Here is a 15,077-nt window from a genome sequence, read left to right as displayed (position 1 = left end):
TTTGGGTATAAAATTCGTACCGACTGCTGCTTATTCACCCATGTAAAAGAGATGCTTTATATTGCTTTCGAAACCCTTACTTTTTGTCATAACGCGTGTTGTAAGTACTCTGTCGCAAGTACGTCCAAATGTTGGTTTTTTTTCTCAAACTGATTCTCCCACAAGTATCTGCCACGACGATGTGTGTTTGCCAAATTCCGAAACTTCAATTTCCTCCAAAATATCTCCTCGCGATAGTCCCTCCCAAAATAATAAACTTATCTTTTTCTCGCACAAAACCGATACGATTCCAGCCAACAAATTTCACTCGATGAGACACCAACGGACACGCAAGTGGATTTATCAAGTAATAAAACTTTCTGGACTAAACTCGATTTTTAAAAAGCGACTTTTCATTGAATTTTCGTAAGAGCGCCGAAACTTGATGGATTCTCTGGGAGAGACCGCCCCGCTGCGTTTCAATGCGAAATTCGCTTCGAAGGATAAATCTCTTTGGGGGGAGGCGGATTCTCGCGCACGTCCGGCGTGTTTTCCTACGCCCATGGACCACGGCTCTATGCTCGCGGGCCTCGCGGCACGAACTCGGATCTCGGATCGTGGGCATTCGCGTCCGTACGATCGCGATGTCGACGCGATCGATATTGCGCGGTATCCAAAAATCCCCGACTAAACCACATGACGCATAGATCGCGAATTCGAGATAATTACCCGTTTCTTCCGTTCTCTTCGTGCGAGATCAGGAAAAAAAGATCCAGCGCTGTATGTAGACCGGGGTGAGACCCGCGGAAGAGCAGAGGTGGCGGGCTATCGAGAACATCTATACTTGCGCCGATCACTCGGGATGATGGAAACGACGAAGGCGAATCGACGACGACGCGACAATGATGATGGGCGATAACGACGTTTTCCCTCCTTGCCGCTTCGCGAACGACGGCTATTAATACTTGATTGCACGTTCAATTGCGACGTATACTCTTAAAGGCACGCGGTGCGAAAACTAACGCGATAAACGCTGACACCGACCCTTCGCGGCCGAGTCGAGATAATAACGTTACTTTGTGTCGTGGATTCTTTTGGGATGAGATTAGAGCGTGTCTCTTCAAGGCCGGACTCTCCTTCCTTTGTCGCGCGATGCCGAAATAATTTCTACGATGCAGCGATATATTGATTCTTTTATATTGACGATAAAGTACCTTCCACATGTTATTGTCCTACGTGCGTCGAGACGTAATTAAACGCTTGGTCACGTAGTGAGTAAAAAAAGCTAGTTAATTGTAAGATACAAAAGTGATCGTTACGTTAAACTTGTAATCAAGCGTCCGTTATAAAAAGTCGAGTAGATCATTATAAAATAGATATAGATAAAGTAAGAGACTCTCTGATGAAAAAAAACCTAGATATAAATAACATAGATAAAGGTTCGATATAACGCAGAGATGATTCGCAAGACTTGTTCTAATTGCGCCCCTCTCTTTTTTCTCTTTTTCAGTATCCGACAGCTACAACAGTTACATAAACATGTACGGCGGGGGTGGGCAGTTTGCGACCCCCTGTACCCCGAGCCCGCCGCGAGGACCGGGCGGCGTGCCGACCAGCGTGATCCAGGCGGCTACCAGCTCGGTCTCGGACGATCTTTACCTTCTCGAGCTCAGCTTCCCGTCGCGCTCGAAGAAGAGCAAGCTGAAGAAGCCGCGGCAGGGCGGCGAGGGCGGGGCCGCGGTGAAGCGGAAGTCGCGCGAGGGCTCGACCACGTACCTGTGGGAATTCCTGCTCAAGCTGCTGCAGGACCACGAGTACTGTCCGCGCTACATCAAGTGGACGAATCGCGAGCGGGGCGTCTTCAAGCTCGTCGACAGCAAGGCGGTCTCGCGGCTCTGGGGCATACACAAGAACAAGCCGGACATGAACTACGAGACGATGGGCAGGGCGCTGCGCTATTACTATCAGCGCGGCATCCTGGCGAAGGTGGACGGCCAGCGGCTGGTCTACCAGTTCGTCGACGTGCCGAAGGACATCGTCGAGATCGATTGTACGGGCGCATGAGACAGGGAGTCGGCCCGTCCCGCGGGGCACGAGAGGGAGAGGAAAGAGGAACAGCAGCAGCAGCAACAACACGGCGTCTCGGCGCGGGCCCCGCGCGGACGTCGACCACCGCCGTTGTCGTTGACGTTGCCGTCGCTGATGCGGCGTCGCGGGCTCGTCGCGGGGCCTCATCCGCGCCAAGGGTCGCCGTTCAGTAGTTTTCTCCATCGAGACGCGCCGACCTGGCACACCCCTCAGATGTTGTAAAACGCGTTCTCTCTTTCGCTTTTTCGTTTTTTTCTCCCTCTCTTTCTCTCTTCCTGTCTGACTCTCCCTGCCTGCTTCTCGATCCCTCTCTGTCTCTCTATTTCCATCTTTCTCTCCGGCTTCGTTTGTTCCTTGTATTATACCTATGTAAATGTATATTAAGGCGCCGCGTGACGATGTCGTCGGAGGTGGTCTCGACCCAGTACCTCGTCCTTCTCCTGCGATCCTGCGTTTCTTTCTCGCGTGTCCGAGTGCCGCGTAGGATTGGGACAGGACGGCGCCCGACTCGTTGAAATTTGTACAAAATTTAGTTCTTAACGTGTCGAGAAAGATAAAACTAAAGATTTTATTCTGGTGTACCTTGCGGGAGGAACGCCGTGGACAAATTACTTAAGCCGCGAAGCACCGAAAAGCGAAAAATTGTATATTCGAAAGAGCGACAAATTATTTATTGTATATTAGACGTTTATGTATGTTACCTAAGAAAATTGTTACGCGCGATGATTCGCGCAGATGGAAAATGTATGGAAAACGGACGAAAGTTATAATAAAAACGAAACGAAATGAGGGCTGTGAAAAGGATTACGATACGGAGAGGAGGGGAAAGGAGAGGAGACGAGTTGTGTAGTGGAACGGGAAAGGATGAAGAAGCGTCTCTCGAAGTTTCACGGAGCGAGCTCAGGGAGGGGTACACATTATATTTTTTTAAGTATAAGCGGAAGGGATTGGCCCTTCCGATTTGTGAGCTGAGGGTTCAACAACGCAAGGTGCTGGCTAATATACATGCATATACACATACACACACGCACACGCACACCGAGGTCCAAGAAAATTATTATTTAGCAACCTAGTGTTACTAATTCGTAAAGATTATCAATGCGGACGATTTTATCTCTGTATATAAATATAAAGAATACCTTTAGTAAAAAAATATATATATATTATTGAACATTATATATATTATATAAATATATCTATTGTATGTTATGTAGTAAAAATGGAGCGAGATTTGATGTGTCTCTATGAGATTTTTGGCGTCACGGCGACACGCGTAGGGCGCTTGTAACCGTCTCGCGCGACGTCTCTCTTTCGAAACTTTCTATACTACTTGTTTGTTCTTATATACGTTATATCGGGGACGAATTTTATACGTTCGGGAGCGCCGATTTTGCGCTCGAGCCTTCTAAAGTCGCAGTCATAACGCACATATATATATACACGTATATCGCTGGTCTCGTATATGCTCAGACTGATCGGAGACGTCGCACAATACAGAGAAGCCCGCCCGACGCACGGGAAGCGTAATAAAAAAAAAAAAGCGTAACTCTAGAGTAAAATTTAACTTATTGGCGCCCCGGGACGCGTGACGCGCGCGAGTGCAAGTGTATCCTATAGCCCTAAGTTTTTGTACATAAAGAGGAAATCGTCAAAAATATTATTTACGTTTAAGAAGAACGTAACGCTGGTTATCTCTATGCGATAATTATATCCGCGGGAGAAAGTAAAACGACGGAAGGTGGAAGGAAAGAATGGACGAGGAGCGTTTGGTTAGATCACGCGGCGATGACTATACGCGGTCGGTCGCGAGGCGCGTACACAGGCCGATTTGTCGCATTACAGCCTCGGGATATAAAACCGTAAAAGAAAACGAAATATACAGTACATTTGAACAGTGATCCAACGCTGCCAATAATGCCTGCAAACGGTCCCTTTGCACTTGTCGCTCGAGTCAACGCCCTTCGAGTCGAGCCACACACGGTGCTGTCAGATCGATCCGATGTTTTCGGGACACCAGATATATACCGATGATACAAAGCAAATTGCCTTCTCGTATTAACAAAGACGTGTTGCCTTCTAACAAAAAAAAAAAGATGCATATAAAAGTTCTAGCGATTTGTATCGTAAATGCCGTCACTTTGTCCAGGTACTTAAAAAGCCCTTTACATATAACGCCCTAACATCGTTTTTTTGTGACGAATTGAATTTTGTAATTTTATCAGCGAAAAGTTCTTTGGTACGTGGTGACTTTTATCGTACTTCGAATACAATGTATCGGCGGGAAATAGTAATAATATTAATAATAATATTAATGATAAAAAGAAGAAGATATATCAGAGTACAATGGACAAAAGTACCTATAGTATACCACTTCTATACATGATAACGGACACTTATAAACAATGAATGGACACTACAACAGAAATCCTATTTTTAGGTAAATTAAATTTACATATACATAACAATCCACTACACTACGAGATATTTTAACAAATAAGACTTTACTATAATAGAGATAAATACATAATTATTTACCTGTAAAATATATGAAAACACGATGGATTGACGTAAGGAACTCTAATGTAACGTTCTGTGATTCGTTGTTTGTAGGTGAAATTTAATAAAAGATTATTGTATCATAATATGTATACTCTTATGCGCTTTTATTTTTTTATTCCCCATATACTCAATGAATATTTCAATTCTCAAATTAATTCTGTTTACGTTATAAAGAATATTACACAAAAATAAAATGCGGTATTTTATTAATAATATTTTATTAGATTTTGTTATATATTTTATTATTAACTAATAAAATTGTTGAAACGTTTGAAAATAACAAGTTTATCTGAGAGAGAGAGAGAGAGAAAGAGAGTGAGAATTTTCATTAAAATAAAAAACTTTCATATTGCAGATAATTACAATCTTTTATAATTTTTATAAATATTTCTTCCTTTTGTAAGTAAAATATTATATACCTTATATCTCATTTTTTTCAATTTGATTTTTACAATTTTTATTTCGCTGTTATCTGCTCTGTGATCAATAAATGAACTACCACTGTCGATAAGCAAATTCTACCGTCGATAAGTTAATTTCCTATAACTGATAAAATCTACCGATAAAAATTTTTTAATTGCAGACAAAAAACTTTCAGCGATTCACAGCCGTAGATGAAGTGATGATCATAAAACATTCCCGTAATTACTTATACAAAAATGCCAAAAGTAATCAATTTCTATATCGCGATGAAATGTGAACAGTAAAAGCGTAGAAAAGACATAGAAAGAATATATGACCTCGCGCGATTTGTTGTCCTCAAGTTCACCTTTTCTTCTACTTTTTTGACCCGTTAATTGTGCCGCGTTGCGTTCATGTATATTATTATACATGTATTGATGATATGTTTACCGTAATGATGCAACGGTTATATTAGGTATAATATAACCTGACCGACTAGACAGTCGGCTGTATCTTCGCTGTGATTGGTACGAAGATTGACCGAGTGCGAGTCAACGAGAGGTGCCGCCGGATTCCGTTCACAAGAATCACAACACAAGTGCGCGGAGTGGGATGTGGGAATACACCGAGTGCAGAAGAATCCAGTAAGAGTGTAGGAGTACTAGTAGAACCGAACGTCAAGTCGTCAAGTGTGGCAGACGAAATTGGGCGAGCTCGCGAGCTTGCGAGCGAATTCCACGGAAATTCTTTGGCCGTCGTTTCCGTATTATCGACGACACAATTCGTCGTCGCGCGCGCATTCGACGATCCACCCGTCCCTGCCTGCGGGAGAGGCGTTCGCTCATTGATTCTGTGGCATAGCTGGCAGCGAATTGATCCTGCCACACCCCACTGTGGCCATTTTGGACGATAGTGTCGGTGAATGCTATTTTAAAGATCGCAACCAAGCATGGATCAAATTACGCCGAAGGAGGTGAAGATCCTCGAGAATCCGGAGGACATCCAGGAGAGGCGAGAGCAGGTATTGGGACGCTATGCCAACTTCAAGTCGGAGGCGCGCAACAAGCGGGACAAGCTCGAGGACTCCCGTCGCTTTCAGGTATTTTCAGGCTTTCACGTATCCGAGAGTGCTCTTCTTTTCTCTGGTCTGCTATTTCGTTTGATGTTGCTGACCCTCGCGTTTTTCTTTCAGTACTTTAAGCGAGATGCGGATGAACTCGAAGGATGGATCTACGAGAAGCTCCAAGCGGCCTCCGATGAGAGTTACAAGGATCCTACTAATCTACAGGCGAAGATCCAGAAGCACCAGGCCTTTGAGGCAGAAGTCGCAGCTCATTCAAACGCCATCGTGCTGCTTGATAATACCGGCTCAGAAATGATAGCGCAACATCATTTCGCCAGCGATATCATTCGCAAGAGATTAGGTACATTTAATTACTAGAGATGTCAATTTACTTTCGAGATCGTTAAGAGTATTACCAAATTATGCTACCATGTTTTTATGTACGTGCAGGGTGTATTACGAAAATCTAATATTAATAATATCTAATGTATTAATAATTCATTTTTAGTAAAAAGAAGCAATTCAGAGATCTAAAACTGACGTTTTGTGAACAGTAATTTGTATGATCTTTTTCTCAAACTGTATAATATGTAAAATGTTTTGAAATATTGTTTTATTTTAAATATAAACTGAAAGTTATATATATATATATATATATATATATATATATATATATATATAGATGATGTTTATTGTAATTGTGGAACATACTGCACATCCAACAAAGTGAATTTTGTTTTTTAACGCAATATATTTAATTATTTAAAGAGGAGCTACATCGCTTGTGGGAGTTGCTGCTGTCCCGATTGGCTGACAAGGGTTTGAAGCTACAGCAGGCTTTAGTTCTCGTACAGTTCATTCGTCACTGCGACGAGGTGATGTTTTGGATTCACGACAAGGAGGCATTTGTAACGACCGATGAGTTTGGACACGACTTGGAGCACGTGGAGGTGCTCCAAAGAAAATTCGACGAATTCCAGAAGGACATGGCGAGTCAAGAGTACAGAGTTACAGAAGTGAACGAGCTGGCAGATAAGTTGCTGTTGGACGGGCATCCCGAACGCGACACCATTTTACGCAGGAAGGAAGAACTCAATGAATCCTGGCAGAGACTGAAACAACTGGCCACGCTGCGACAAGAGAAGCTCTTCGGAGCGCACGAGATCCAGAGATTCAATCGCGACGCTGACGAGACCATGACTTGGATCGCGGAGAAGGACGTTGTTTTATCGTCCGACGATTTCGGACGAGATCTTGCCAGCGTGCAAACGTTGCAACGAAAACACGAAGGTATCGAGCGCGACTTGGCTGCTTTGGAGGACAAGGTGTATACACTGGGCGCGGAAGCCGATCGTCTCGCTGCGATTCACGAAGCTGATCATTCCAAGCAGATTCAAGCTAAACGCGCCGAGATTTTACAGTTGTGGGAGAGCCTTACTGCAAAAGCGAAAGAGCGGCGACTCAAACTTGACGAATCTTATTATCTGCATCGTTTCTTAGCCGATTATCGCGACTTGGTGTCCTGGATGAACGATATGCGCGCCATCATTTCTGCAGACGAGCTAGCTAAAGATGTGGCCGGCGCCGAGGCCTTGGTCGACCGACATCAGGAACATAAGGGAGAAATCGATGCCAGAGCTGATAGCTTTGATGCAACCACATTGGCTGGTAATAAACTTCTAGAAAAGAAACATTACGCTGCCGAGGAAGTAGCACGGAAATTGAACTCTCTCGCCGACGACAAGTCATCTCTCTTAAACCTGTGGGAGAAGAGGCGTATCTTGTACGAGCAATGCGTCGATTTGCAACTGTTCTATCGAGACACGGAACAGGCTGACGCGTGGATGGCTAAACAGGAAGCGTTTCTGGCTAACGAAGACTTGGGAGATTCCCTCGACAGTGTGGAGGCGCTTATTAAGAAACACGAGGACTTTGACAAATCCCTGGCGGCTCAAGAGGAGAAGATTAAAGTGCTTGATGAATTTGCTGGAAAGTTAATCGAGGGCGAACACTATGCTGCAGACGATGTAGCACAACGGCGGCAGCTGCTATTGGAAAGACGAGCTATTCTTCTCGATAAATCAGCTCAAAGACGCCGTCGCCTGGAGGATGCATACAAGCTGCAACAGTTCGAGAGAGATTGCGACGAAACAAAAGGCTGGGTTAATGAGAAGCTCAAGTTTGCCACTGACGACAATTACTTGGATCCTACTAATCTGAATGGTAAAGTCCAGAAGCATCAGAATTTCGAGCAAGAATTAAACGCGAATAGGACACGCATGGAGGAGATGGTAGCCACTGGCCAGGAATTGATCGAGAGCGGTCACTATGCTAGCGATCGCATACGCACTCGCTCGGATGAGATCGTGACACTGTGGGAGAGCTTAACGCGGGCCACCGAAAAGAAAGGCGCAAAATTACAGGAGGCTTCCCAGCAGCAGCAGTTCAACCGTACGGTAGAAGATATTGAATTGTGGCTCTCGGAGGTGGAGGGACAACTTATGTCGGAAGACTACGGTAAAGATCTAACCAGCGTCCAGAACTTGCAGAAGAAACATGCGCTCCTAGAAGCCGATGTAGGTTCTCACGCGGACAGAATCGATAGTATCGCTCAAGCGGCCGAGCAGTTTGTCACATCGGGCCACTTTGACGCCGACAACATCAAAGCTAAGCAGGATCAATTGCAAGGTAGATATTCCGCTCTGCAGCGTCCTATGAGTTTGAGGAAACAACGACTCTTGGACTCGCTCCAGGTACAGCAACTGTTTCGAGATATCGAAGACGAGGAAGCGTGGATTCGCGAGAAAGAGCCAGTCGCGGCATCCACGAATCGTGGTCGTGACTTGATCGGCGTGCAGAATCTGCAGAAGAAGCATCAGGCTGTTCTGGCGGAAATTAATAACCACGAACCGAGAGTGGCCGCGGTTTGCCAGGCGGGCTCGACGATGTTGCAAGAGGGACACTTCGCGGCTGAGGAGATTAATCAGCGACTGGCGGCTTTGGACGAGCACTGGGGACAGCTGAAAGACAAGGCTCGGCAACGTAAAAATGACTTGGACGACTCTTTACAGGCGCATCAATATTTCGCCGATGCGAACGAGGCTGAATCATGGATGAAGGAGAAACGTCCTATAGTGATGAATGGTGATTACGGCAAGGATGAGGATAGTTCTGAGGCTCTTCTGAAGAAACACGAGGCCTTGGTTAGCGATCTAGAAGCGTTTGCGAGCACCATTGCGGTATTAAGAGATCAAGCTGCGGCGTGTAGACAGCAAGAGACACCCACGATCGACATCACCGGCAAAGAGTGTGTCGTGGCTCTTTACGATTACACTGAAAAGTCTCCCAGAGAGGTATCCATGAAGAAGGGTGATACTCTGACTCTGCTCAACTCCAACAACAAGGATTGGTGGAAGGTCGAGGTAAACGATCGTCAAGGTTTCGTACCGGCAGCATATGTGAAGCGCGTGGAACCTGAGGCGGGTCTCAGCGCGTCCCAACAGAACTTGGCTAGAGAGCAGAGCTCGATCGCCGCGCGACAAGCACAGATCCAGGCGCAATACGATGATCTCTTGCGTCTGGCGCGCGAACGTCAAAACAAACTTAATGAAACAGCCAAGGCTTACGTGCTGGTAAGAGAAGCCGCTGAGTTGGCTACTTGGATCAAGGACAAGGAGAATCACGCTCAGGTGCAGGACGTGGGCGAGGATCTGGAACAGGTGGAAGTTATGCAGAAGAAGTTCGATGACTTTCAAGCTGATCTTAAGGCGAACGAAGTGCGTTTGGCCGAGATGAATGAAATCGCTGTGCAGCTGATGAGCCTCGGACAGACTGAAGCGGCATTGAAGATTCAGACGCAAATTCAGGATCTGAACGAGAAGTGGACCAGCTTGCAAACGCTCACGGCAGAACGGGCCAGTCAGCTTGGTTCTGCTCACGAGGTGCAACGGTTCCATCGTGACGTCGATGAAACCAAAGATTGGATTCGCGAAAAGGATGCGGCGCTGAACAATGACGATCTGGGTAAGGATTTGCGCAGCGTTCAAGCTTTGCAGCGCAAGCACGAGGGTCTGGAGAGAGATCTGGCGGCTTTGGGAGACAAGATCAAGCAACTTGATGAGACGGCTAATCGCCTGATGCAGTCGCATCCAGAAACTGCCGAGCAAACATACGCTAAACAGAAGGAGATCAACGAAGAATGGACTCAGTTGACGGCTAAAGCTAACAGCAGAAAGGAGAAGCTTCTGGACTCGTACGATCTGCAACGCTTCCTCAGTGATTATCGCGACTTAATGGCCTGGATTAACTCGATGATGGGCCTGGTCGCTTCCGAAGAACTCGCATCGGACGTCACGGGTGCCGAGGCATTGCTCGAACGTCATCAGGTAAAAATAATCTCTATTATAGCATGATCAAACACAGTCATCACAATCATTTTTCAACAAATCCTTCACCAAGTCATTTAAATTATAGAATCACAGAGCAGAGATAGATGCGCGATACGGCATACTTCCAGAGGTATAAGAACGTTTGAGCATGCATCAAGGAAGTCGCGGAGTTGCCTGGCGAGAGTTTAAAAAATTAATTTCGCGTAATTCGTCTCGTTGATGATTTATTTCATTTTATTTTTTTTTTTTTACGAGAAGAGGTTGATTGATCTTGTGTCGATGTTTTGCAATGAAAATACTGCCTATTAACAGTTTGAGTATTTTCAATACTTATCGCGTAATTACTACCTTTCTGCTTGTCGTAGTATCTATTGCCGAATGGATTTGATCATACATAACAAACAAAGAGTTGCGTACTGGCATAAAACACTCGAAAACCGAATCATAATCCACTTTGTAAATTTCGTTTATTTTTTTGTATAGGAGCACCGAATGGAGATAGATGCTAGAGCAGGTACTTTCCAGGCGTTCGAATTGTTCGGCCAACAGCTGTTGCAATCCAGCCATTACGCCAGCGTGGAGATACTGGAGAAACTCGAATCTATGGCTGAAGCCCGACAAGAGCTAGAGAAAGCTTGGATCCAACGACGCATGCAACTCGATCAGAATCTCGAATTGCAGTTGTTCTGCAGGGATTGCGAGCAGGCGGAAAATTGGATGAGCGCGCGGGAGGCTTTCCTCAGCAGCGCAGACGCGGTGGACAGCAGTGACAATGTCGAGGCTCTCATCAAGAAGCACGAAGATTTTGATAAAGCAATCAACGCTCACGAAGAGAAGATCGCTACCTTACAGACTCTGGCTGATCAGCTGATCGCTGCGGAACATTATGCCGCTAAACCTATCGACGAAAGACGATGTCAAGTGTTGGATCGCTGGCGACACTTGAAGGACGCTCTTATTGAGAAGCGCTCGAAGCTGGGCGAGTCTCAGACTCTGCAGCAGTTCTCTCGAGATGCGGACGAGATGGAAAATTGGATCGCCGAGAAACTTCAGCTAGCAACTGAGGAGAATTACAAGGATCCCGCCAACATACAGTCGAAGCATCAGAAACATCAGGCTTTCGAAGCTGAATTAGCGGCCAATGCGGACCGAATTCAATCGGTACTCGCTATGGGAGGCAATCTAATCGAGAAGCATCAATGTGCTGGCTCGGAGGATGCAGTTCAAAAAAGATTGGCGTCTATCGCTGACCAGTGGGAATACCTTACGCAAAAGACCACAGAGAAGTCCATGAAGCTGAAGGAAGCTAACAAACAGCGTACCTATATCGCTGCCGTGAAAGATCTTGATTTCTGGCTCGGCGAAGTCGAGAGTTTGCTGACATCCGAAGACGCCGGCAAGGACTTGGCTTCGGTGCAAAATCTTATGAAGAAACATCAACTTGTTGAGGCAGATATACAGGCGCACGAAGAAAGAATCAAGGACATGAATGCACAGGCTGATTCGTTGATCGAGAGCGGCCAGTTCGATGCTGCTGGTATTCAAGAGAAACGTCAGAGCATAAATGAACGTTATGAGCGAATCAGGAATCTAGCGGCGCACAGACAGGCGAGACTCAACGAAGCTAATACTCTGCATCAGTTCTTCCGCGATATTGCTGACGAAGAGTCTTGGATCAAGGAGAAGAAGCTTCTTGTCGGATCGGATGATTATGGTCGTGACCTTACGGGTGTGCAGAACTTGAAGAAGAAGCACAAGAGATTGGAGGCCGAACTTGGTAGTCACGAACCTGCTATCCAAGCTGTGCAGGAGGCAGGAGAGAAATTGATGGACGTTTCCAATCTAGGAGTACCCGAAATCGAACAGCGTCTGAAGCTTCTTAATCAGGCGTGGGCTGAATTGAAGCAATTAGCTGCCACTAGGGGACAGAAGTTGGATGAATCCTTAACGTATCAACAGTTTCTCGCCAAGGTCGAAGAGGAGGAAGCCTGGATTACGGAAAAGCAGCAGTTACTCTCTGTCGAAGATTACGGCGATACAATGGCCGCTGTGCAAGGCCTTTTGAAGAAGCACGATGCGTTCGAAACCGATTTCGCGGCTCACGGTGAACGCTGCAAGGACATCTGCGAGGCCGGCGAGACATTGATTAAAGCTGGCAATCATCGAGCAGATGCTATCAGTCAAAGATGCGCGCAATTGCGCAACAAATTGGAGCAACTCGGAGCTCTCGCGGCCCGCAGGAAGACACGACTGAACGACAATTCGGCGTACTTGCAGTTCATGTGGAAGGCCGATGTAGTCGAATCATGGATCGCTGATAAGGAGACTCACGTACGTTCCGAGGAATTTGGTCGAGATTTATCTACCGTACAGACATTGCTCACGAAACAGGAGACCTTCGACGCTGGCTTGCATGCCTTTGAACACGAGGGTATTCAGAATATCACCTCATTGAAAGAAATGCTCGTTGATTCCGGGCACGATCAGACACCCAACATTCAGAAACGTCATGCCGATGTCATCACTCGTTGGCAGAAACTTCTAGCCGATTCAGATTCGAGGAAACAACGTCTGTTGAGAATGCAGGATCAATTCAGGCAGATCGAAGAGCTCTATCTAACGTTCGCGAAGAAAGCGTCTGCTTTCAACTCTTGGTTCGAGAATGCCGAAGAGGATCTGACAGATCCCGTGCGTTGTAATAGTATCGAAGAGATTCGTGCTCTTCGCGAGGCACACGCGCAGTTCCAAGCTAGCTTATCTTCGGCCGAAGCCGACTTCCAAGCCCTGGCTGCTCTTGACAGGCAAATCAAGAGCTTCAACGTCGGACCAAATCCATACACATGGTTCACGATGGAAGCTTTGGAAGATACTTGGAAGAACTTACAGAAGATAATTAAGGAGCGCGATGTTGAACTTGCGAAAGAAGCACAGCGGCAGGAGGAGAATGATAAATTGCGTAAGGAATTCGCCAAGCACGCTAATGCCTTCCATCAGTGGCTTGCGGAAACAAGGTTTGCATCAGTCATGAAAGAATTATTTAATCACCTAGTTGTTTAATTAGGAATAAAAACGCAAATAATTAATTTTTTTTATAGAACATCTATGATGGAAGGATCTGGATCTTTAGAACAGCAACTGGAAGCTACCAAGGTTTGTATAATTGAAACAGATGCATTTATCATAAGGATAATTTAATGCAAGATTTATATTCATTACGCAATTATATGTTATACATAAATAATATTCAAATTTACAGCGAAAAACTCAAGAAGTGCGCGCACGTCGTCAAGATCTGAAGAAGATCGAAGATCTGGGAGCTATTCTAGAGGAACATCTAATTCTCGACAACCGTTACACAGAACACAGTACCGTAGGATTGGCACAACAATGGGATCAGTTGGATCAGTTAGGAATGCGCATGCAACACAATTTAGAACAGCAGATTCAAGCGCGAAACCAGTCCGGTGTATCTGAAGACGCACTAAAGGAATTCTCCATGATGTTTAAGCACTTTGACAAGGACAAGAGTGGCCGTCTGAATCATCAAGAATTTAAATCGTGCCTGAGAGCTTTGGGCTATGACCTTCCTATGATGGAAGAAGGACAGCCCGATCCGGAATTCGAGAACATATTAGGTTTTGTTGATTTTAATTCTCGTGTTATTTCCGGTTACATTATTTCGAACAACTATTTTTAACACGATATTATTATTCGCAGATATCGTGGATCCTAATAGAGACGGCTATGTATCGCTGCAAGAATACATGGCGTTTATGATCAGCAAGGAAACGGAGAACGTGCAGAGCTCGGAGGAAATAGAGAACGCTTTCCGAGCAATTACTGCAGCAGATCGGCCGTACGTCACAAAGGAGGAATTATATGCTGTAAGTATTGCAAATACTATTGAATATTCAGAAATATAAGTTACAATGTTCCTACAATGATGAAGAATGCAATTTATATTCGTTAATCGTTTTTTTTCTTTTTCAGAACCTCACAAAGGAGATGGCCGATTATTGCGTTGCCCGTATGAAACCTTATGTAGATCCCAAGTCGGAACGACCGATAACAGCTGCGTTGGATTATATAGAATTTACGCGTACTCTTTTCCAGAATTAATTATGGATTCACATACATATGCATATTATATTTTCCAAGCTTATTAAACTATAATTGCATAAAGAGCACAGGGCGCTGCTATGTTTATCTTTAAAAACTATGCTTGATTGAGATATTTCTATTAATAACTAGAGTTATCTAGAGCATTTACAGAAATTGAGATTTTCATCTAAAAACTGGTTGATAGAGAATATATATAAAGAATATATTTGTGCGTTGTATGTTAGAATGCTTTTCCTAACGTATATATTCTTATATGCTTTTGATATATCGCATTATTTAATCTTCAAATCCTAATCTTTAAAATATTAAATTCTATATCAACTAGTTCTTTGAAACACTTTCACGTTGTTCTTCGAAATAAATGCATTTAATATATTATATTAAATTTTATTCAATAAATCTCTCTATTATATAAAACATATATGGCGTATTTTTTAATTCTTGCGTATGAGATTGCGTAAATTTTCTTATGAGTA

At 44.7% G+C, this 15,077-nt stretch overlaps 2 protein-coding genes across 6 annotated transcripts in view; both read left to right on the top strand.

The window, feature by feature from the left end:
• Eip74ef (Ecdysone-induced protein E74) overlaps window positions 1-4,439 on the top strand; it is a 190,450-nt gene extending 186,011 nt beyond the window's left edge. For all 5 annotated transcript variants that reach the window (XM_077404455.1, XM_077404299.1, XM_077404393.1 and 2 more), the window contains one exon: window positions 1,490-4,439. In XM_077404455.1, coding sequence (XP_077260581.1) covers window positions 1,490-2,043 — 554 coding nt within the window. In that variant the 3' untranslated portion in view covers window positions 2,044-4,439. The remainder of the gene's footprint in view (window positions 1-1,489) is intronic.
• A 1,236-nt stretch (window positions 4,440-5,675) lies between these two features.
• Alpha-spec (alpha spectrin) lies at window positions 5,676-15,022 on the top strand. The gene is made up of 8 exons (XM_077402951.1): window positions 5,676-6,127; window positions 6,221-6,452; window positions 6,860-10,476; window positions 10,963-13,490; window positions 13,575-13,629; window positions 13,736-14,114; window positions 14,197-14,363; window positions 14,470-15,022. Exons 1-8 carry the CDS (start codon window positions 5,978-5,980, stop codon window positions 14,596-14,598), a joined length of 7,257 nt encoding a protein of 2,418 aa, XP_077259077.1. The 5' UTR covers window positions 5,676-5,977; the 3' UTR covers window positions 14,599-15,022.
• The last annotated feature ends 55 nt before the right edge of the window (window positions 15,023-15,077 follow it).

This window comes from Temnothorax americanus, unplaced genomic scaffold (genome assembly GCF_048541705.1).
Source record: "Temnothorax americanus isolate GAGA-0224 unplaced genomic scaffold, ASM4854170v1 Scaffold1, whole genome shotgun sequence".
In the NCBI taxonomy this organism is placed as follows: domain Eukaryota; kingdom Metazoa; phylum Arthropoda; class Insecta; order Hymenoptera; family Formicidae; genus Temnothorax; species Temnothorax americanus.
This window is presented reverse-complemented; position numbering and strand designations above follow the sequence as displayed.